Below are 22,302 nucleotides of genomic sequence, written 5' to 3'. Positions count from 1 at the left end.
CAAAAACTTTTATATTTTTTTCCCTTTTATATTTTTTCCCTTTTATATTTTTATTGTTTTCCCTTTTACTTTTAGTTTTCCCTTTTATACTATTTTTTCCTTCCTTTTTCCCCCCTTTATATGTTTTTCCTTTGATTTCCCCCCTTTTATAGATTTTCCCTTCAAATTTTATCCCCTTTTACATATTTCCCCTTCGATTTTTCCCACATTTTATAGATTTACCTTCAAATTTTCCCCTTTTATAGATTTTACTTTCAAATGTTCCCCCTTTTATAGATTTCCCCTTCAATTTTTCCCCCTTTTATTGTTTTTCCCTTCAATTTTTCCCCTTTTATAGATTTTCCCTTCAGTTATTCCCCCATTTAATAGATTTTCCCTTCAAAATTTTTCTCTTTTATATATTTTCCTTTCAATTTTTCCCTCTTTCATATATTTTCCCTTCATATTTCTCCCTTTTATACATTTCCTCTTCAAATTTTCCCCCCTTGTAAAGATTCCCCTTAAAATTTCCCCCCTTATATATATTTCCCCTTCATATTTCCCCCTTATATAAATTTCCCCTTGAATTTTCCCCCCTTTTATATATTCCCCCCCACCCCCCCTTCCTACCTTTCCCCTCCTCTCCCCCCCCCAGCTCCGTCCCCCCCGCAGCGGGTGCGCGGAGGGATGAGCAGCGGGCTGGTGCTGCGCGCCCCGCTCCCCGAGGACGCCTCGGCGTTCACCCCGCTCAAGCCCGTCACCATGTCGGGGGAGCCCGGCGAGGACGCCTCCGTCTTCGAGGACATCAAGCCGCCCGCCCGGGCCCTGGACAACCCTCCCGACCTGGCGCAGGTAAGGCGGAGGCCGGCGGAGCTTTCGCCCGCTCAGGTGCTGGAGCCTCCAGCTCAAGGCCGATCACTGCGTGCCTTTGGGTTGAATTCTCCTTCACTATTTATTATTATTATTTTTTTTCACGATGATAGTTGCCTGCCTTTGGTTGAATTGTGCTTTTTCACCCACTTTTCGGCACTTTGTCCGCTCGTCCTTTCTCCTCCGCGGCTCTTGCTCCAGGGCGCGCTTGGTTTCATATTTTTCTTTTTCCCTTCCCTGCGCTGCCGTTTCGGAGCTTCGGAGCAGGGGAAGCAGCTGGGGAGGGGGCACCAGGGTCCCCATGCCACCCACTGGGGACCCCACGGGCACCAGGATCGCCCCCACGCATGGCAGAAAAGGGGGGACGTTTCCTTTTTTTCTGATTATTATTTATATTTCCACCGCACGAGATTTCTGCTTCGAGATTCCCCAGCCCGTGGCCTCCCCCTGCACCGGCTGGGGATAACACCCCAGATTTTGGGTGCCCACCATGAGGCCACTCTTCTTGGTGGCCATCAGCCGGGACATTGCTGCCTCAGCCGCTTTCCCCCCCCAGGAGAAACGGGGCAAGCGGGGCTGTGGCTGGTGCTCAGCCCCACTTGCCCAGCACCGCTGTGACCGGGGCCCCGCGAGGTGGCAGAAGGGCGGCTCCTGGCCCCGTGGCCACCCCATGGGGACACCTCCTGTCCCCCCCTGCCCTCCACCTGTGTCTGGCTGGGCTGGGGGGATCGCTGTGTCCTGGGGCGGGGAGACCCCCGAGGTGGGGTGGAGGTGCCCAGTGCCCCCTCGAGCCCACCCGGCTGTGGTCCCCCTGGTCTCCGGTGCAGGCTCACCTCCTTATCTCGCTCCTCAGAGCTGCACAGATCGCTGCTAGATCAAGGCTGTGAGGGTTTGATGACTATGTGCTGTTGAAAATTTTATTAATTTGGGTGGATGTAGGGCCTTTGTGGAGTTTGTGCCTGTTTTTTTTTTTTTCCCCTTTACTCTGCCTTTCCAGTGGCTCTGCCCCAAATTTACAAAAAAAAAAAAAAAAAGGAAACAAGGAGAAGAAAGAGTTTGGCAGAGAAAAGAGTTTTTTCCTTTCCGATTTGAGCCAGATTGACCAAAAATAGCATTTTCCCCTTTAAATCCCGAGAGGCTGATGCCAGAAGGAAGACGGAGAAGAAAATTAAACGAAACCGAACCTAAGGTGCGTCCAGGGAGGCACTGCAGGGGAGAAAGAGATGTTCCCCCTGCAGCACCCCCGGGGGGCCGGTTGCTGTCAGGGGGGCGACGGTGTCCCTCTGAGCTGGCCTCGACCTCCGGGTGGGTGAGGTGTCCTGCTGCCGTGTCCCCAGGGCCACCCCGTTGTCACCTGTGCTCAGCGGATCTGGGGTGGGCTGTGGGCCCAGGTGGGTCCCAGTGGGGACAGTAACGCGTGCATTTGGGCAGCCTGAGGTCGTGGGGTGTAAAATTCCCTTTCCAAGGGTACTGGCAGAAAAAGAATCGGCAGTAGAGGGATGTTGAGTTACAGGCTGGGCAAGGAGGAGTGGGATCACTTGATCCCTCCCAGCACGAGTGGAGACTGGGAGCTGAGCCCGGGTCTCTGGCTGGGGGCTGGATCCCACCAGGGCTGGGTCTCTTGCTTTGGGATCAGCTGGAGCCTGGTGCTGCCAGGACCAGCCTGCAGATTTGCAAGTCCGATTGGGTCTCAGCCGGGCAGGTGTCTGTGGGGCCGCAGGGAACTGCAGCTGGAGTAGGGCCTGTCCCTGTGCCCCTGCTCGGACCTGTCGGCGCGGTGGGCTCGGACCAGGCCAGACCCCGTTGAGGGAGCAGGCCCAAAGTGAGGCACTTCAGACAAAACCAGCGAGCCAGCGATGGGGAAATTTGTGTGGGGTCTGAGCCGGCGGCAGCGGTTTTTAGTTTTGCCTAATCCCCCAACCCCACAGACGTCCCGCGGCTGAGCGGGCAGGCAGGCGAGGCGCGGGATGGGGCGTCTGGGCCGAACTTTGAGCTCGCAGGAGCACAATGGCTTTGTCCACGTGGTACAAAGGGCGATTGTTCTGCAGGATGGCCGCAGGAGGGGACGCGGCGAGTGGGGGGCCGCAGGTGTGCTGCCCCCTTTCCTGTTCGTTCCCGGTTGCCCAACATGGAGAGGTTGTGGGTCAGCGAGGGGAGCGTGTTTGCTCGTCTCTGGCCGCTGGAAGGGCAGGTATGCAAGGGAGGAGGCGAGCGGGGGACTCCGGCTCCGTAATAAACGCAACGGATTTCCCTTTATCGCTCTTCCTGAATGGGCTGTGGGAAGCACACGTCGGCTGGAATTACTCACGAAGGTCTAGGGCAGTTCATTTTTGGCCGGTGCATCATCCACCGTGAAGTTTTCCTTCTCGAACCTGTTTGGTCAGCTACCTACGCTACTTTGTTCCCATTCCCTGGTCCAGTGAGCTCCTTTATCTAACCCATCCACTGCAAATAATCGCACTTACCACCGTCTTGTTAGCTGAGCCCCTTGATTAGAATATTTGCTTTTCTTGGGCTCCATTGGTGAATTACATGAGTCACAGGGTACCGCTGGTGTTTAGGGATTGGATAACCGCTGTTTACAATTCAGATGTTCTCAGAACTTGAGCTAGCATGAAAACTCTCAAAAAAAAAAACCCATGGGCTGTTTCCCACATCAAAGAGGTTCAGCCCCTTCCAGGCTCAGATTGAAACTCAAACAAAGAATCTTTCATTATGCTCAGAAATGCTTGGAGAATTCTTTGAAAATTATTTTTAATTTTTTTTAATGTGATGGGGGACCTTCAAGTTTCCACCAAGGACAGGATTTGCCAGTGTGAAAGTGTATTTAATGACCTTGCTCCTTGTGGCATTTCCAATACAAGGAGAAGGAAAAAAAGGGCGAGAAATCAGTCCCAGTAAAGTCAGGTCGGGTCCTTCAGCTTCCAGAAATGCAGGTACTTATCCCGTGCAGGAAGGAAGAGTGTTATCCATCTGTTATCACCTCTGCCACATCCAAAGCAACTGTTCCACACGTGTGAACCATCCCAGAGCAGGCAGGGAGATGTGGATACCTGCTCACCTGCCAGCCCAGCCCATCGCATCAACCTTACCCGTACAACATCATCCTCTTCCACTTTGCTAGCATAGGGAGTGGCAGCCAGCAGTGGTTGAATGTTTTCTGCTGGAAACCCTCGCAAGGAATGCGAGGTTTGGTGGTGTTCTCCGACAGGTGGGAATGACCCAAGTTTGTTAAACCAAAAGGAAAACTTCGGACATTGCTCCTTTCCAAGTGTTGAAACAGTTGGCACTGTAGAACAGAACTCTTTGTTGGGAGCAGTGTCCAGTGTTTGGTGTTTTGGAGGTTCTTTTGGGACTCTCCCTAATCAGTGTCCCTTAATTAGAGCAACTGGCTATTCATTCCTCTACAGAGAAGATGTGGAAGGAGAGGTTTTGTCCAAGGGAATGGGTCTGGAGGACAATCTTTGAGGCTTGCTTCTTGTGGAGTAGAGGAAGGACCCTCCTGGAAGCACAGATGCTAGGAAATCTATAGGGCAGGGTACTCGCTGGAAGGGGCAGCAGTACGTGTCCTCTCAGTCCACGGAGTGAGTCTGGCAGTATTTACTTGGCCCTGTACCATGCCGGGTGCCGTGCGAGCCCAGAAGAAAGAAGTTGGCCCAAAGACCTACTCACTCGAACGCAATGTTTTCACACGCCTTAGGGTTTGTTTTGTTTTGTTTCGCTAACTGGTTTGGCGAGGAAGTTGAGGGCTGCCGGGACGGTGGGATTTTTGTCCGTGCATGAAACCTGACCTTGCTTCTCCCAGACGTGCATGGGGTATTGGGTCTGCCTTGCTCATTGTACTGGGAAAAACAGGCTTTTTGGCCCGTCTTATCGTGTACTGACTGCCAGGAGGACTTCACAAGTCCCAGCAAGCAGCAGATGACTCACTCTGCCTTTGTCAGACCCTGCCTGGGAATGTGCGCCTTTTCTTCTGATTGGAAGAGGCTGGGTGATGAGTGTGAGCTTTCGGATGGTTTGAGTGAGGTGGAATGAATCCCACCCATAGTTCAGCTGGGGGAAGCTCCCTGCGAGCTCTAACAGCCTCTTCCATGTTACACTTGGTTCGGGAACCATGGGAGAGCTCAAGGAGAAGCCCAGTGCCCTGTGGCCATGCAATTGCTAGAAATCAGTGGATAAATTTGTCTGGGTCATCCTGGGGAGCAGTGACATTTGAGATCCTCCATCTTGTCAGATTTGGAGGGGAGGGAGTGCTGGCGTGAAGGCTGCAACAGGGGATGGCCGCTGGAAAGCCTATCCAAATTCAATTTTTGCTTGTGTGCATACGTAAACCTGGGGAGCATTTGAGCTCCTGCACATTTTAGCTGAGACTGAAATAGCTCCAAGCCTTCTGATCCTCCAGGAGTTGAAGTAGCACTGGATCATTTAGTCTTTCCAGAAAAAGCATCCATACCACAGCCCACCCAGTGCAGCCTCCTGCCTCCAGCTGTGGGTGCCCACCTCGGTTGATGGAGAACCTCCACTTGGCTTTGACGGGCTTGGCCCCAGCCTCTACTGAGCAACAGCGTTTTGGAAATAGAAAGCTGTGTACAAAGACATGACTGCCTTATGGGGGCGTACTCCCCTCCCATGCAGGCACACTTCCAGAGAGCTGTCCTCCTGCCAGGGCAGAACAGGGACGAGGAGAAGGCTGTCCCCATTTCCCACCCGTGGCCTTCGGGCTCCGTCCAGGCATTCATTCTGTGCTGAGGTTGCGCTTGGTAGGTCTGGGAAAGGAGAAACCAGCGTGGAGATACTCTAATACTGACATGGGACCTCCCAGCCCAGCCCAGGGCAGGTGGGCCCGATGGTCGTGGTGTTCAGCAGGGCCTGGAGATGGTGCAGCTGGGCCAGAGCTTCCTCCAAGTTCCATGCCTCCAAGGTCTGTCCTGGTTATTTTTCTGCTGCTAGCTCTCTTAAAGCCCCACCGGAACCTGGTTGCTCCTCTTCTGGGCACTTGACCTTGGAGATGGATGGGGTGCTTGTCCTGCTTTCTCTGGCCTTTGGGATTGCTGGCTGTAGTGGCATGGTTTCTGCGACAAACACCCGAGGTAGATGGCCTTTCAGTGGGTTGTTATCAGCTGTCGGAGGAAAGGAATAGTAAACAGTCGGGAAGCCTGCTGGAAGCATTGCTGCCTACTGGCTCAGCCAGAGGCCAGCTGCCCAAATCTTGCCTCAGTGGTGACTCTTGGGCTCAAGGAAATCCCTTGATTAGAAAAAGTGATAATTAACTCGGGTAGTTCAACCACGGCAGCGGAAAAGAGCTTGGGAATAACCCTCTAGAGCAGTGTGGCTCAGCTCCTGCACCATCCATGAGCTCCTGGAGGGAACCTGGAGAAAGGGTGTATCTCTGTGACTCGTCCTGCTCTAGGAGGTGCTCCTGCAAATGGGAAGACATGAAAACCTCGAGATGGGAAGCTGGTGGGGTAGGGCACCTCTGGCAGCCTTCTCCATGGGCTCCAGAGAGAGCTTGCACAGACTTCAGCTTAGATGTTTGCTTTCCAGGTGGCCCAAGCTAGTGAAGATGACTCTTGCCCCGTTGCACCTAATGCATCAGGAGCAGCACTAGCTTCTCGGAGTCACTCCTCACCTCTTTGAGATGGAGCAAGCAGAGGAGCCCACCTGTGGCACCCACCTACCTAAGCCCAGGGCTCACCGTGCTGCCTGCAGTCGTGCTCGGCTGTTCACAGCAGCCAGACATTTGGCCCCGTGTGCTTGAAAGGAAGAGTCCCGGGGCTTTCTTTCCTAATCCCATTTTGCAGAGAGTTCCAGAAGACTTGAGGAACAAACAGAAAATAACGTCGATCGAGGTCAATATCAAAACCAAATGATCAGAGAAACAAATATTTACTCAGGTCAATATTTAACTAGGGAGACAATAAATGCTGATATTGAACCAAATCTGTATATAAATACAGTCTATTTATAACGTGTCCCTTTAAAGGGGTACTGCCAGGTACTTGCCTGGCTTTTGATTGATGATTATCCTCCCCATTGTTTGCTGATTCCCTTGGAGGCTGGAGTTTCATGCAGGTGCAGGCAGGAAAAAGAGCCTGTGCTGCGTAATCCCACGGCCCAGACACCGCAGCCCTTGTCCCACGTGTGCCTGTGCTCCGGGAGGTCCCCCCCGAGCTGGGGAGGGGGCTTGGGGCTCAGTACCCCCACTTGGCAGAGCAGCAGGGGTCTGGGGCCAGGAGGGCTGGAGGCTGCCAAGAAATGAAGAAACTCCTTCTCCCTCCCCCCCCACTGCTCCCTCTGCCAACTTCACGAGCTCGTCGCCTGTTTAGCAAACATTGATTTCTCTCCCTGTTCCCCCGTGGTGACAACATTTGATGTTTCTATGGCGGTTTGTTATTTATCAACTTCAGATTAGAAAGCGTTTAATCATGGGAATGACACGGCCTGCCTCCTGCCTCGGCAGCCGGCTGTGCCTTGTGCTCCTCTAACGATGCTCGTGGTCAATCACTGCCAAAATGGCCCGGTTGGCTCAAGACCCGTTTTTGTGTGTCCTGCAGAAAGATGTTTGTCTGGGACTCTGTGTGTGTTGATCGATGCCCCGATAGCTCCTCAGCCTTCGTGAGATCTGGATGAGGGGTGATGAAGGCCTCCAAGGCAGGAGGCTCCTGCGGGGTGTTTGGAAGCTGGAGGCTGGCAGAGCAGGACTCGTGTCAGAGCCTGCTGGCCACGGGAGCATCTACTCGGGGGAGAGAAAAACAGTGGAGAATCCTTTCCTTTGCCAGATTGGGATTTTTTCTTTCCCTTTTTCCTCTGACAGGTTGAGAAGACCCTGCTATGCAGTCAGAAATAGATACTGTGACCTTGAGGGGAAAATACAGGAATTCAAGTCTTTTATTGCGCTGTAAGGTATTCTTATTGGCTTTCCCTTGCTGGTCAAAACAAAAATCCCAGCTTGGAGGAGATGCCTCTAAAGCACAGAGGTTTTGTTGACGTCTGCTTTGGCTGTGTTTCCCCTTGGCTCACTTTTTGCCCCAGCCAGTGACCCACGACTCCTTTACGGTTCCTGGCACCGCTGTCAATGCAGTTGGTGGAGCCTGGGGCATGCCCGTCTCATCCTCGTCTGTAGGGATTGCAGTGATGGCACTGCTAATTAATGCCTATAGGGGAAACTGGGCCACTGAACCCACCAAAGAGCTGCTGGTCCTTCAGCTGCAAGGCCTCGGAGTCTTCCTCTGTGGAGCTGCGGCGGGGGTGGCTCTGGCAGTAATGAGAAGACCTGGGCGCTGAGGCTATGTGATTGGTTCAGTCCTCCTCAAAAAGGCAAGAAAATGGTTAATTCCCTGCCTGTGCCTGGCAGATGGGGAGGCAGGGACAGGCTGAGCATTCCTGGTCACTCCTGCCTCATGTGAGCCACCCTAGTGTCCTCAGCTGCCCTCTCAAGGGCCGCCCTGGGCAGGGCCGCAGCCTGCCACCAGGACCTGCTCCAGGCTGGCCAAGGAGCGCAGAGGCTCGGCCTCCGCAGGATTTCCTCCTGGCTTGGCCTGCTTTGCTCTCGGATGCTTCCTTTGTGCTTCTGCTGCTGTGTTTCTGCAGGGTGTGTGTGTTGGTTTCCTGGCTCGGCTGACCCCAAGATGGGGTGGCTGCAACAGCTGGGCCACCACCTGCAGGCTCAAGCATTACCTGTGAGGGAGCCTGGCTGAACCACGCAGGTGTTTCTGAAGCTGTTCCTTGCAGATGATGGGGGTGACGGGACACAAATACCTGCAGCCCTTATAGCTCTGACCCAGACTTCACACTGAACCATCTCCTTGTGCTTCCCCACAGCACATGGGGCCAGCAGCTCCCGTGCCCTTAGCCCTTTCAACACCTGTCTTCTCAAGGCCACGTTTATCATCTCCCTTCAAGGAACGTCCTCCATTTAGATGCAAATCCAAGAATACATACACCCCAGAAATGGGAAAGCTAAGTCTATTGGGTTGGTTTTGCTGGTTTGCTGTGGGAAAGAGGGAAGCCTGGGCTGGTTTCCACCCCTTGCTGCTCTGACCAACCAGTGTGCGAATGATCCTGGGGTGCGATGAAGCTTTAGGAGATCAGTCTGTAGGATCGTGGCAGTGGTGCCAGGCTGAGAGCTTCACCCGGCTTGTGCCATGCCCCAGAGCCTCCCCTGGAAGGCTCCGTGTCCCTCAGATCATCCTGTCATGAAGCCCCGTGTTCGCCACCCCTTGCAGCCAGGCCGAGCTGCTGCCCGCACTCCTCAGGGCCGTCCTCTCCGAGTGGTGGCAGCATGGCCCTCTCCGCCCCTCGGCAGGGATTAAGAGGTGAAAACAGAGGCTGGCTGTGTGAGCTGGGCCCCTGGCCTGCTCATCTTTGCTGCTCTGCCCCTCCTCCCCCTGCCCGTGGTGTTGAGCAGGAAAGAAAGCCAAAAAACTGTCCCTGTTGGGGAACAGAGGGAGGGTGATGTCATGGCTGCGTTCCCACCTCAAAATGGAGGTTCTCCCAGCGCTGGCTGCTCCGGATGGCTCCCCAGCCCTGGCTAACCTCCAAGGAGAATCGCTGATGAAACCGCAATGGGAATGGGGTGCTGGAGGGGACAGCTTGGGGCGTGGGTTTCTACTCAGTCTCCCTGCACACCTGGCTGTTCCTTCAGCAGCCCCCAAAACCCATGTCCTGGGCGTACCAGGAGGGGCCGGTGGGGGTAGAAGATACTTGTGGGTTGCGGGAGGTGGTCTGGCTTCAGGGGGACCTTCCCATTAACCCAGCACTGTCTGTTCCACAGCTGCACCCCATGAGGATGGAACAGCGGATGCCGCTCATTCTTGAGGTGAAGAACTTTTCTCCTTCCTCCCTCCGCTTGTTTCTGCCCCTGTTCATGAGAGGTACCTGTAAGAGACCCCGCCCCCCCCCATCCCATCTCATCCAGCAGCCCCCCCCAGGATGTGGTGGTGAGGACGTGGTGGTGTGGACGCACTTCCACTGGCAGGGGTGCGTTCCTCATGCTCATGGTGTCTCTATCTGTGCTAGCCACCTGGGCACCTATGGGGTATCTCCTCCACATGTGGGTATCTCCTCCACGTGTGGCTATCTCCTCCACGTGAAGGTATTTCCTCCACGGCTTGCATGCCCGTGTGAACTGTACCGCCACCCGCTGTGCAAGGAGCCGTAAGCGACAGCCAGATAGAGACACCTGTGTTTGGGACGCGTGAGTTGGATCCCACCCAGGCACGTCAGGAAGGCAGCCCAGCACGTAGTCAGCCCAGCTATTGTGCCAGCTGCGGACTGAAGGGTTGTTTTGGGGTGAAGCGTTGGGTGGGAGGTGCTTGGGCGAACGACTTGGTGTTGGGTATTTGCTCAGCGCCCAGCAAGCAAAGAACTGCCTAGGGTTGCTGGGTGTTTCTGGGCCACAAACAAACCGAGCGGCTCTTCTGAGGACATCCCTGGGGTGGTGTGGGAGCTGGAGCATCACCAGCACCATAGTGACCGTCTGGATTCCAGCAGGGTGGGGCCTTTGCCTGCAGGGTCCCCACAGTGGTTCTGCAGCCGAGGACAGTCCTGGCACCCTGCTCTGTCCCATCAAAGCCCTTCACTTTGCTTTCCTGACCAGCCGCCCCTTAGCACCCCCCTTTCCTCAGGACCCTGGGGCTGCTCAGGATCAGAAGTGGATTTCTCAGGCTCCATGGAGTGGCAGGAAGGAGACTTTGATCTGCAGGTAGGGGCGAGGAGAGAGGGCTGGGAGACAGCGGGCAGGGGCAAGCAGTGCAGGAGGTGGACGGGTGGATGGGCTCTGGGGCTCTGGGTGCAGGTTGGGATCTAAACTTAGAGCCCTTTTTCTCCCCTGAATAACCTGCTTGGCCACCCGCTGCATAAAGACCCGCTGGAGTGTGGGGGGGGAGACCTTCCTGGGAACTGAAGGTGAGAAACTCAAATGCCAGAGATAAGGGAAGCTCAGAAGTAAAAGGCATCCAGCACCTTCCCCCCTGCCCCACTCCCCCGGCAAGTGGGGCCGTTTCATCGCTCAGGTATGCACGGCATCCGGAGCCTCCGGTCCCACCCCAGGGGTATGGTAAGGTGCCAGGGTGGGCGCACGGCTCAGCGCCACGGCACCCAGCATCCTGCTCCCAGCCTGTGGCCCGGGTCTCCCAGCAGGGTGCTGCAGGGGGGAGCAGAGAGGGAGCCAGGTTTTTGGTGATGAGCAGGGTCTCTGGCTTTCCTCTCCCGTTGCTGCTGAGCCTGGGTGCCCTCACCGCAGCAGGGGTGGACGTTGCAGGAGATTTGGGTGTTGCAGGAGACCTGGGCTGCTTTTCCGCCCGTGAGGATTAGGGAGCACTGGTGGCATGTGCCCGTGTTTGGATGGCAGCCAGCTTACCCATGCAGTGCCAGTGTGGCTTGCAGAGGTGCAAAGGCTCTTTGAATTCACTGGAAGCACAGGTGATGCGTTTCGCTGGAAAGGGCAAGGAAAGTAACTTGGATCCTGTCCAGCTTTGATAAAAGCAATGAACTTGCAGAAGGGATGACTTTGGCCCGGTGGCATAGTTCAGAGCTGCACAGCCCTCGGCTCAAGTGTGCTGGGCGTGGGGTGAAGCAGCCTGCGCTCCTGAAGCATGCTGTAGGCTCTGCCAGGGAAGACTGGTGGTTTTGCCAGCTCCTCTACATATGAATGAGCCTATGAGAGCTTTGCAATGAGCTCGACACAGGGATAACCACATAATTAAAGGCTGTAGCTTTATAGAGGAGCATTAGCGCTGGTGTCTTTAACCACAAAGAGCAGAACTTGAGTCATCAAATGCCAGGGGATGAGTTTCCTAGTGGATTGCTCCATCAGGTTGCTGAATTATCGGGCCTGGATCCAGTCGGATGCCGCATCAGGCATGAACCCTGACAAGCGGTGACTGTCTGAGCTGGAGGTCCTGTTAGCCTGGAGAACCAGACCTGCAGAGCTCAGCCAAAGGTTGGGTGAGGGCTGAATCACTTTACCAAGATGAGGCAGTGAGGGCATGCCTGGCAGTTTCAGTTTTAGGCTCACAGTCTGTGGAGTCAGTGCCAGCATCGCTTATGTTTCTAGGGCTGTAGCCCAAATTACTCTCAATTGTCTCAATTAATTTTCTCAATATTGTCCATCTTAGTCCTAGAGTAAAATGCAGTAAACACTGGGTTTAAAGCAGGCCAGAGCCAGCATGTCTAAGGTGGGCTGCTCCCAGTGCATCCAAATGTGACGCTGATGGGAGCAGAGCTCCTGATTTCATCCCCTGCCCAGTGCTAGATGCCCTTGTTAGTGTGGCCGAAGCACTGTGCGAAAGCCTGGGTTTTTGTTATCAGGCTGAACTTCTCTCTTAACTGCATCCTGGCTCGGCCTTTGGTAGCACTGCAGGTAGGTCGGAGGGTGGTGGGACACAGGACAGGGTGACTCACCCTGGGGAGCCTGCGACTGAGTCAGGCACCCAAGCCCGATCACAAGTGCCTGACTCATGGGCTGTTCTTGCTTCTCTTCTGGTTCCTCTCTAGCTAAAGCTCTTGTTGAATGTTCAGCTCCTATCACCACCATGTCAAACTGCCCTTCACAACTTCTCTTCTCTGTATTTCCCTCCGCAGGGACGATCTGAAATGGATAAGTACCTCTCCAGCCAGGTGCCTCCCATCCCCATGATGCCAGACAAGAAATACCGCCGGGAGAGCGCCTCAGTGGTGGATGAGTTCTTCTCAGCCGAGAAGCCCAGTTCCACGCCGTACAGCGTGAACATCAACGTGATCCTGCCCGACACCACGCACTTGCGCACTGGACTTTACCGGCCCCCCAAGCCCATGACCCCGTTCCCACAGATCAAGACGGAGCCCGGCACCAGCTTCGCCCAGCCCTGCTCCTCCACTGCGGGCTCCACGCAGACCCTGCCTGACTTCACCAGCGTCTTCAGCATGCCCCAGTCCGTGGCAGTCAACAACATCTTCATCAAGCAGGAGATGCCTTCTGAGATGCCGCTGTCCAGCAGCCCGCAGCAAGCCCAGCTTTACCAGATGCCTCTTGGCAGTGGCACCACTGACCTTACCCCGCTGACACCCTCCTCCAACAGCACCACAGCCATCAACAGTCTCAGCGGTGTCACCATGTCCACAGGTAACGCCATGTCCAGTGTGCTCCACAGACCTGTCCAGCCAGGAGGGCCAGTTAAGCAGTACCCACATGTCTCCCAAGGACAGGGAAACTTCAACATCTCAGGGCAGTTCTACCCCGTGCCGGGGGTGAACCTGCCCCCTTCGCCCCCCAACTCGCAGCCTGGCAGCCCAGAAAATCAACCAGAGCTCATCAACACCATCTCTCCCCCACCATCCTATGAAGCCACTTTTGGACTGAAGCTGGTCCAGTCATCCCAGGTCCCCCCAGTCCCCAACAGCCTTGGGACCCTCTCCCAAGGGCACATTGTCATGCAGCCCCCCAAATACAACAGACGCAACAACCCTGAGCTGGAGAAAAGGAGGATCCACCACTGCGATTACCCAGGTATGCTCGCAGCGCTGGCTTGGTGTTGGGGTCCCTTCTTGGCGCAGGGAGGCTGCGGATCAGGCACACCTCTGACTGCGAAGCAGGGCAGCATGGCACTGGGTGGAGAGCCCTGGGAAAATGAGGTCGCCCCCACCAAGGGAATAGAAGGGGCTGGCCCTGCCTTTTTTCTACCCTTCCTTTTTCTCTTCCCGCTCTGGCAGTGGCAAACCTGGCTCTGAGAGGCAGGGAGTGCCAGCAAAACACGGGGATGCTCCCAAAAACCTGCTGCCTCAGTGGGCTGGTGTGCTCAGCCACGTGCTCTCCATGGGTGAAACTATGCTGCAAGTCAGTCTATTCTTTCCCATGAGGGTTGGCAAACCATCTACTGATTTCCATAAGCAGCCTTCTTGGTCTCTCCATGGAGCCCCAGTTCTCTTTTTTTTTTTTTTTTCCAAAGAGGAGAGGTCATGCCCTTCAGTGCCTTCAGGGACCACATCCAGGTGGTGTGGAGACCTGCGGGTTAGGGGCTTTGAGCAGGAAGCTGCACCCATGTTTTTGTGGTTAACGGCTTGTGCTGAATTTTCTACCTTCTGTGGGTGGCTGTTGTAGAGGGCTGATCCTAAGCCTTCCCACAGAGGTCCAGCTGGAGGTGAAGCCAGGCAGGGCTGGTGGCAGGGAAAGCAGCTCGTACCGGTGTGCTCTGAGCGAGGAAGCGGCACGAGGAAGCTGAGTTCTCGCTGGCAGCAGGCTGAGCGGGGAGACCTGTTTGCAGAGCCCTGCTCCGGGCCTCCAAGCAGTGGCCCCGGCACTTCTCTGCATGCTCACAGGGAAATGAAACTCAGCCGTGCCCTGCTCTGCCTTCTCTGTGGCTCTAGGTGCTCTTCTGACTTCTTCGCCATGCCCAGGAGGCCTTGGTCTTCTGCGTGCTCAGCTCAAGGCACTAGCCTGCTTTACTCCTGTGTAGAGCTGGGCCTGTTTTAGCCCTGTTTCCATCCAGCCAAAGGTGCAAACATTTGGGGGATTGGAAAGGCAGAAGTTGGCTTTAACCTTCTGAAGCCCCCGTTGCCAGAAAGTCCTGTGTCAGGGATGTCCACGGACTGCACCATGGCAAAAGAAAAAAACAAAAAGGAAGAAAAAAGATATTCCCTCTCGTGAGTGTTTAGCATGTTGCCAGTTGGCCTTAGCTTTTCTTAGAGGCTGTGAGCTGAGAAGGGACAGAGGAAGGAGAGTCACGTCCAGGTGGGGTTTCCTCTGCACGGGCTGGCTGTTTGCCCTCCTGCTTGGCCAGCGGGGCTGCGGGCCGTGAGGAACCTGGGACAGCCCATCCCAGTAAAGGGGACTGCCAGAACTGGGTTGATCAGTCTGACATCGATCAGTCGTGTTCGTTTTCGTGGTTGGGAGCACGGCCACTGGGAGGAGGTGGTGGCTTTCATGCATCCCCACTGGTCGGGAGCTGGGGGACCCGGCCAGGAGTTGCAGTTGTGTCCTGCTGGGAAGCTGTGACAGAGCGGCTCTGGCTGCAGGATCAGGTGCAGCGTGGGCTTGTGCCAGCTCCTTTTTGCCCACCTGCACCAGCGGGACATAACTCAGCTCCCACCAAGAGCCCAAAGATGGGCACTGCAATGCCACCAAGTCTTCGTGAGCCGCCATCGCAAGGGATGTGGGCTGCTGAGAGCTCTGCTGGCATCTGGGAGGTTGGACCCAAAGCTGATTAAGCTGGTGGAAAGAGGTATTCAGTCCATTGCTGGGGGCCTTCACTAAAACCCTCTGAGGAATACAGCTTTGCTAAGTTTTTAGCCATTTTCAGGTTTGGGGCCATCTCCTTTGGAAAGGGGACTGCTCTTAGTGTCTGTGAAGTACAGCAGTGAGGGACACTGCTGGTCTGTCACCTGTGGGCTCCTCGGGTTGGCAAACAGCATCTGCACACTTGGGGTTGCGCTGGTAAGCAGTGCCAGCGCTGGGAAAATAAACGGTACTTTGCAAGTGGGTGGGGAGGTAGCAAGAGGCTTCGTTAGACAGTGTGGAAACAACAACAAAAAAAATATGGCCGGGTTGCTTACAAAGGTCATAACAATTCAAATTCATATTTTAATATACATGTCAAAACCAAATGAAGCAGGGCCATAAAGGCAGCACGAGGAGTTTTTCTAGACCTGAACTGACAGCCATTCATTTGGCAGTGCCTGTTGTCGAAACTTTTGCTAAAATCACAGTGTTTCTGCTGAGAGCCTTTCCCTGATTAAAATTTGTTGTTGCTGATCTGAAACATTTCCCACCGGCCGGGGTCCATCTCGCCCCTCATCTGTCTTAGAGAATAACATCTGTCTGTCTGTCTTGGAGAACAAACGCTCTTTAGATACTGCTGAAACAGAACAGGGGTGGCCGGGCTTATTTGCATCCTATTTACCCAGTGTGCTTTTCAGGCCTGCTCTGTCCCTGACCTCAAACACCCAAGTTGTAGGTTTGTTGCAGCAAGGGCCCCTTTTTCACAGAGAAGCTATCTTTGCTGTTTTCGCAGGTTGCACAAAGGTTTATACCAAGAGCTCCCACCTGAAGGCGCACCAAAGGACTCACACAGGTAAGAGCACCAAGTCACCAGCAAACCCTGCCAGCCCCATGCTGGGTGGCTCTCAGGGCAGGCGCACAGCCTCTGGCAACTCCACACGGTTTGCCTGCCTTCTGGAGGGATGGTCTAGGATTTTGGAGATCCCCAGAGGGCTCTCCCAATGGGCCAGGAGGAGGAGGTGTCCCCAAGCCTCCGCCACCCGCAGTCTGAAGGATCTTCCTTCCAGATCTCCCAAATCCTTCCAGGTCCGATCCCACCTAGCTGGCAGAAAAATTGACATGTGGTGCACATCTACAGCCTCTGAGGAGGTGTCCAGCATCCACGTGGCTCCCCAGCTGGACTTTTTGGGCTCGTGGTGAGCTCATCTGTCCTGTGGGCAGCTGCTGAACGCAGGCAGAGAGCGGCTGCGGGGTGAGGGTGCCGTGAGGAGGAGAGGGCTGGTGCCCCAGCACTCCCACCGCAGCCAGCTGGCCCGGAGTAGACCCAGCTCACTTGTGCATTCAAGCACAGGTCTCCTCATTAAGGCATTTATTATACCTGAAACTTTATCAGATCCCCAGGTAGTCCGAGAACCATCAGTGCCCTCATAAATCTCTTTTATAGGAGGGCTGATCTTTACTGAAAGCAATTAAGCTGGCCCAGAGTTCACTTTTCTTTTTTATGAACAACGAACAAAACCCATCCTGAGGCTGGGAATCGGCTCTCGTGCTTGGCTCCATTCCGTGTCCCCCTTATCAGCCCTTCCAACGAGCCAGCCAGGAGGTTTGCTTTGTGCACGAGGCACAATATTTCTCTGGGCAGGGAACGACATGGAAGGGGTGGCAGCAAGGCGCAGGAAGGACATTGTCCCGGCACCGAGAGCCGGTGGCGATAAGCCTTTGTCACAACGGCGATCAGCGCTCGGGGCAGCTAAAATTTCTCTTTCTCCCTTCCGCTCAGAGCATGGCTTGGGGACACGGCCCGTAGGAGACACATGCTGTCCCTGCAAGCCATGCTGTAAAGCTGTATCCGTGCAAACTTGGGCGCTTTTTGAACCCAATAAAGTGCAGTTGTTTGTCTGTGTTTCCCAGTAACGTGGCTGGAAACGCGAGCGTGGTTGCCTTCTTGCAGCTCACCTGCTGCAAGGGGGGGGGGGGGACCTGAGCAGCCAGGACAGCTGCTGCTGCTGGTGGTGGGGCCAAAAGATGGGAATCCAGAGCTTTGGGTTCCCATCTGCACAACCCCAGGGGTGGCACTGGTGAGCTCGGCGGGGCTGTGTTCCGTTTTTGGGGTCTCCTGTTCTGTTTTTGACTGCGAGACCTCAAAAGCAGCTGGCACCCATCCCACCTCTTGCTGCCCACCGGGCTCCCGGCCAGGAGGGGTTCAGGGCGCCCACGGGACCCAAGCTTGGCATCGGCCAGGTCTCTGCTTGCGGTTTGCCCGTTGCTGTGGGCTGGGCTGTATTCATCTCCTGGAGACACCATTCATTTCCTGGGTGCCATTGTGAGATTAAATATATAACCCGGCGGCTCCCCGCCCCCCGGGGCTGGGAATGCCAGCCTGGGCCCTTTGTTTGAGCTTGCCCTGCCGTGCTGTCCTGGGAGATGGAGCCAGCTCACGGGACAATGGAAAGCATTTTCCCTCCGTCCTGGAGCTCAACCTGTTATTGTTTGAAGCTAAAGGGCCTTGGTGGGGCTGACCCGGCCGGGTCACCTGGCTGGGACAATGTGGCTGCACAGAGCAAATCCCACCTTCGCCTTAGCATGCTGGCACAATTGCCGGCAGCCCCCTGGCCCCCCAGCCTGCCATTAGATACAACTGCAAGCACTGCATTTACCCCCCTGACATAAAACCACAGTGCTTTTTGCCCCACGGCACACAGCGTTTTGGGGAGCAGGACGCGGTCTCGGTGCCCCATCTCCTCCAGGTCCGCGGCTGCACTTCCGACCCTGCAGTGTTTCCTCCGGTGCGTGCCGGATGCTGCTGCTCTTGCCCTGGCCATATGTTTTCTGTTTCCCGGCCAAATCCACAGCCTGTCTGGCGGCGGGGCGGGGGCAGGAACGGCCGCTCAGCAGCGAGCGTGCCGGAGCACCGCGCACATGCTGGTGCATGCATGCTGCGTGCGTACGTGCCTTCATGCCGCGATGGTGCGCTCAGCAATTGGCCGATGAAACGGTAAATATTTGAGGTCGGGAAAGTCAGCACATTCCCTGAACTCTGCCTGCTTGTTCAGGCTGTTAAGAGCGAGGGCTAATATTTGAGAGCACCACACCCAGGCAGGGAGAGGGCTGCAGCCAGGGTTCAGCGCGGCGGCTGGGAGCTGCAGGTGGGCATGGGCTTCTCCAGCCCGGTTCCCAGCTGGCGGAGGGGTTGCACAATTCCATTGATTTTGTTCGGCTGGGGAATAGGTGTGCGGGGAGGAGGCATGACATCAGCCTGACCATGGTGATGTCGTGCAAACACAATGTCCTGCCTGCAGCCAGCTGCCACAGGGCAGGGAGGCGGCTGTGGGGAGATGCGAGGCTCCCGGGAGCCCCTTCTTCCTCTTGATGCGCCCTGCTCCCAAATCAACGGCGAAAAGAACCATCTGGGGCTTTTTAGGCTGAAAAAAAAAAAAAAAGAGCTCTGGGAGATTTTTTATGCCAAAATGCCCTCAAAGAGGGCCTCCTGTGGCAGTGCCCCTTGGTAGTGCAGAGCACCAGCATGGGGCAGGGGATGGGCGCAGGGTGGGTGGGTGGCTGTGGTGTCCCCCTTGGGCGCCCGGTGACCTGTGTCTCTTCCCCGCAGGCGAGAAGCCCTACAAGTGCACCTGGGAAGGCTGCGACTGGCGCTTCGCCCGCTCTGACGAGCTGACCCGGCACTACCGCAAGCACACGGGTGCCAAACCCTTCAAGTGCATGGCCTGCGGCCGGTGCTTCTCCCGCTCCGACCACCTGGCCCTCCACATGAAGCGGCACCAGAACTAGGGGCCACCTCCATCGCCACGTCTCCGAGAGCAGCTGGGGACTCTTCTCCGAGGGGACCTCTCCTCCACTTGTACATAGGAACAACCCCACGCTGTGATCAACCGGCAGGGCAGCGGGCGAGCCCCGTCCCCGCTGTTCCTGGTTTTAAAAGAAATCTTATTAAAAAGAATGATAATTAGACTGATCTTGCGATGAGGCTCCCTGCAGCACTGGGGCGATGGGCCTTGGATGGCAAAGGGCTTTCTTCCAGCAAACCTGCTATTTATTTGTCACTCGGGAGCAGCTGTCCTTCGCGTCTTGAGCTCGTGGGGACATTTTGCCCCTCTCGGGTGGTGCCTCTGGGGAGCCCGAGGAGGGCTGGGATGGGCTGATGGGCCTGGAAGGTGCCACCACTGGTGACACCCTCTTGGACTGCCCCATGTCATGGCTGTGGATGGCACTGGTGACGTGCAGGGGCCCAGGGCTGCTTGGGTTGACAACCCCAGTGTCTCTGGGGGCATGGAAGAAAACTATGAAGTACTGACCTGACGTGCCTTCAAGCAAGGGACGGCGCAGAAGCGGGTGACAAAAGCTCTGTCCCATCGAGCCCACCCGTGGTTTGCTGGCTACCAGCTCGCTTGGGGCTGTGAGTGTCTGCCCTGCTTGGCCAGGTTTTCTGGTTGTGTCCTTAGCATTTCCACTTCCAACATGAAATGTGACTCCAGGAGACTCTGGGAGGACCAGGGTGGGTCTTGGAGCAGAAAACCCACCCGTAAGCCCTGGCTTCCCAGAACATGCCGTGCCTTTTCTCTAGCAGGCAGGTTCTGCCCCTGCCTTGACCACGCACACGAAGACCCAGTTGTTGCCAATCACGCTGATTGTGCGCTGTCACCATTTCACCAAGTTCAGACAGAAAGGGAAGAGGAAAAAAAAAACAAGAGTCTTTGAAACAAATTCCAATAAATCCTGCTGTTCAGACTGTGGTCGTGTTACCTACCTCACTGGCTCCCTGCCCCGGGCTCTGCAAGGCACCGTCCTCCTCTTCCTTGGGTGCTGTGATGCATGGGGCACATCAGCTCCTCTTCAAAGCCTACCAGGGGTGAAGCATGGGCAGAACAAGGACCAGGCCATGCCAGTTTAACCAGCAGCCATGGAGGTAATAAATAAATCAGGAACAAACTAATGGGCCCGGCGTGTTCAACAGAATATTGATTTCCACCCCCCACCAACTCGTCTCTTGTTCTTCCTTGAACAAATTGAAGGGACGTGTGGATGGATGTGCCTCCTTGCCAGGAACCACACCACAGCATCTTCAGGCAATGGAAATGTGAAGGAAAGGGCCCCAGCTGCAGGTTAGCCAAAATCCATGGCCAGGTTCCTGGTGGCCTTTTGCCTTCGATGAATGAAGCTGGTCCCACCTGCGGCGCACGCAGCCGGTCTGCCGTGCCAGGAGGAAGAGGTTGCAGCTTTTGGGATGATGTGGCCGGGACTGGCAGTGGTGAGGTCTTTGTGTGAACACAGCTTCATCCTCCTCCCGTCCCGTGGTACCCAGCAGGTAGGGATGGAGGGGTGAAACGCACCCCGACGCTCTGAATTGGCAGGTGACTTGCTATGTAGGTGAGTGGAGAAGGCTTCCCAGACCTCGGTGCTGAGGCTGGGAACGGGCTCGTCCCCTCTCCACCTTGTAGGCTGTGGGGTCTCTGCCTGCACTGGGGTCTGGGAGGAGCACTGTTTTCCCCTCTAGCTTCTATTTGGAGACCCACAGAGCAGGGTCAGGGCGGATGGGGAAGTCCTTGCCTATAGAAACCCCCCTCCGGCACAAACACGGCCGTGTTTCTCCTTTCTTGAGTGGGTTGAGCTCACCACAAAGGAATCCAGGGTAGTGCAGGAGATGCCCCAGCCAGCCGCTGCCGGTGTCTGCAGGCTCGGTGGGGCTGGTGGGAACCCAACACTGCTGTGCTGGGACCTGCCAGCACCCACCCCGCTGCCGGCACCCGTCCAGTCCTGTCCTCGTCCCCCTGCTGCGCGCTGTGACCGCCAGCCTCCAGGCGAGGCTGAACCTCCCAGCAGGGTGATCCCAACGGCAGGGCATGGGGTCGACCCAGTCACCTCATGTGCCCTCCTAGAGGAGTTTCATTGCCTCCCCTTTTATTTTGGGGAGAGAAACCTGCAGCCACCACCACTTCCAGTTCTTGGGGCACAAAACCCATTTGCTGGCAAAGAGCAAAAGACAAACCAAGCAACAGGCAGCTTTAAGTCTTAGGGGAATTTGGAATAATTTTCCTGATGATCCTGTACTTTTATTTTTTATTTTTTAACTACAGAAAAAAATGCACCTGCTCATCCTCACATAGATATACATATATATATATTTGTTGTATTTGAGATTATTTTGATGGGGGGATGGCAGGGGAAGAAGTGTCTTAACGAAAACCCCACCCCTGTGCAGCTCTGCACCTCTGGTCCGCATGCAAAATGCCGCCATGCAAATGTTTTACTAGTGCAAAGGCAATGCTTAACAACAAAAAAAGACTCCAGAGCAATGCCTCGGCTTTTATTCCCCTATTTCTGCCTCCAACCATGCATTTGGTGCTGCCTGTGAGCCCCAGAAGCTGGGGCAGGTGGGAGGGGTACAGAGGGAGGGCTCGCAGGTGGCACTGGGGAAGGTTTGTGACCCCGGGGGTCTTCTCCTGTGACTTTTCCATGCTTTGTGCAGAACAAACCTGGCTTTTGGCAGCCGGGAGGCGCTTGTATCATAGCAGAAAAAGGCTGTAAATAGGAAAGCACTGCATCGCTTGGCGGGGCTGTGCGGGCTGGACTTGATCGTTCACTGCCCGAGATGAGCACAGCGAGAAAAAATGTTTGGGACCTGGAAAACTTGGGTAGAAGGTTTATTTTTCCGGTGATGCTTTTTGTTTGTTACACAGCCCCCCAACTCCGAAACTCCCCTACAACTTTTAATCTATCTAATATTTTGTAATAAAATTTTATCACATGGCAACGTTGTCTCTCTTCTCTCTTGCCTCCCATTGCAAATACTCTTGTTACCTTTGCCTGCTGCTGCCCGTGCATGCATGTGTTGATTTTATGGGCTTAATAAAAGGAGAAAAGCTTTTTGTTAGGCTGGGTTAGGCAAGAAGGTAACCGAGCGGGGCAGGATCAGTGCGTGCCACAGCACCAGGCAACGCAGTGAGTGCCATTACGTGGCTGAGGCTGACAATTTGGAGGAATGCTGAGCGCTTCCTCCAGCCGACATTGCAGTGCCGTGCAGAGAAGGAGGAGGGCAGGGGGCACTTTCTTCTCTCTGTGAATGCTTGGCTCGCGGAGGGCACCCCAGCCTGACCACACGCTCCCACTGTTTGTCCTGGAAGGGGAGAAGGAGCATCCCTGGGCCAAGCAGGAGTGGAGCACAAGCATCCTCCTCCTCCAGAGGAGGGAGACAAGACAAGGAAGAACAGGAGGCAGGACAAGGAAGTGCTGAGCTGGGGAGGTGA

At 55.3% G+C, this 22,302-nt stretch overlaps 1 protein-coding gene across 4 annotated transcripts; it reads left to right on the top strand.

The window, feature by feature from the left end:
• The first annotated feature begins 421 nt into the window (after nucleotides 1-421).
• Nucleotides 422-21,803, top strand: LOC121077378 (Krueppel-like factor 5). Of its 4 annotated transcripts, none has more exons than XM_040572605.1 (5): nucleotides 422-831; nucleotides 9,623-9,667; nucleotides 12,433-12,952; nucleotides 15,837-15,896; nucleotides 18,651-21,803. In XM_040572605.1, exons 1-5 carry the CDS (start codon nucleotides 667-669, stop codon nucleotides 18,827-18,829), a joined length of 969 nt encoding a protein of 322 aa, XP_040428539.1. In that variant the 5' UTR covers nucleotides 422-666; the 3' UTR covers nucleotides 18,830-21,803. The 4 variants fall into 4 exon arrangements, with proteins under 4 accessions (XP_040428539.1, XP_040428536.1, XP_040428537.1 ...); XM_040572602.1 differs by having other exon boundaries at nucleotides 425-831; nucleotides 12,433-13,336; XM_040572603.1 differs by lacking the exon at nucleotides 9,623-9,667 and having other exon boundaries at nucleotides 425-831; nucleotides 12,433-13,336.
• Nucleotides 21,804-22,302: the final 499 nt, after the last annotated feature.

Source organism: Cygnus olor, chromosome 13 (assembly GCF_009769625.2).
Source record: "Cygnus olor isolate bCygOlo1 chromosome 13, bCygOlo1.pri.v2, whole genome shotgun sequence".
NCBI classification, from domain to species: Eukaryota; Metazoa; Chordata; class Aves; order Anseriformes; family Anatidae; genus Cygnus; species Cygnus olor.
Note: the sequence above shows the minus strand (reverse complement) of the source record. Positions and strands in the feature narration are given on the sequence as shown.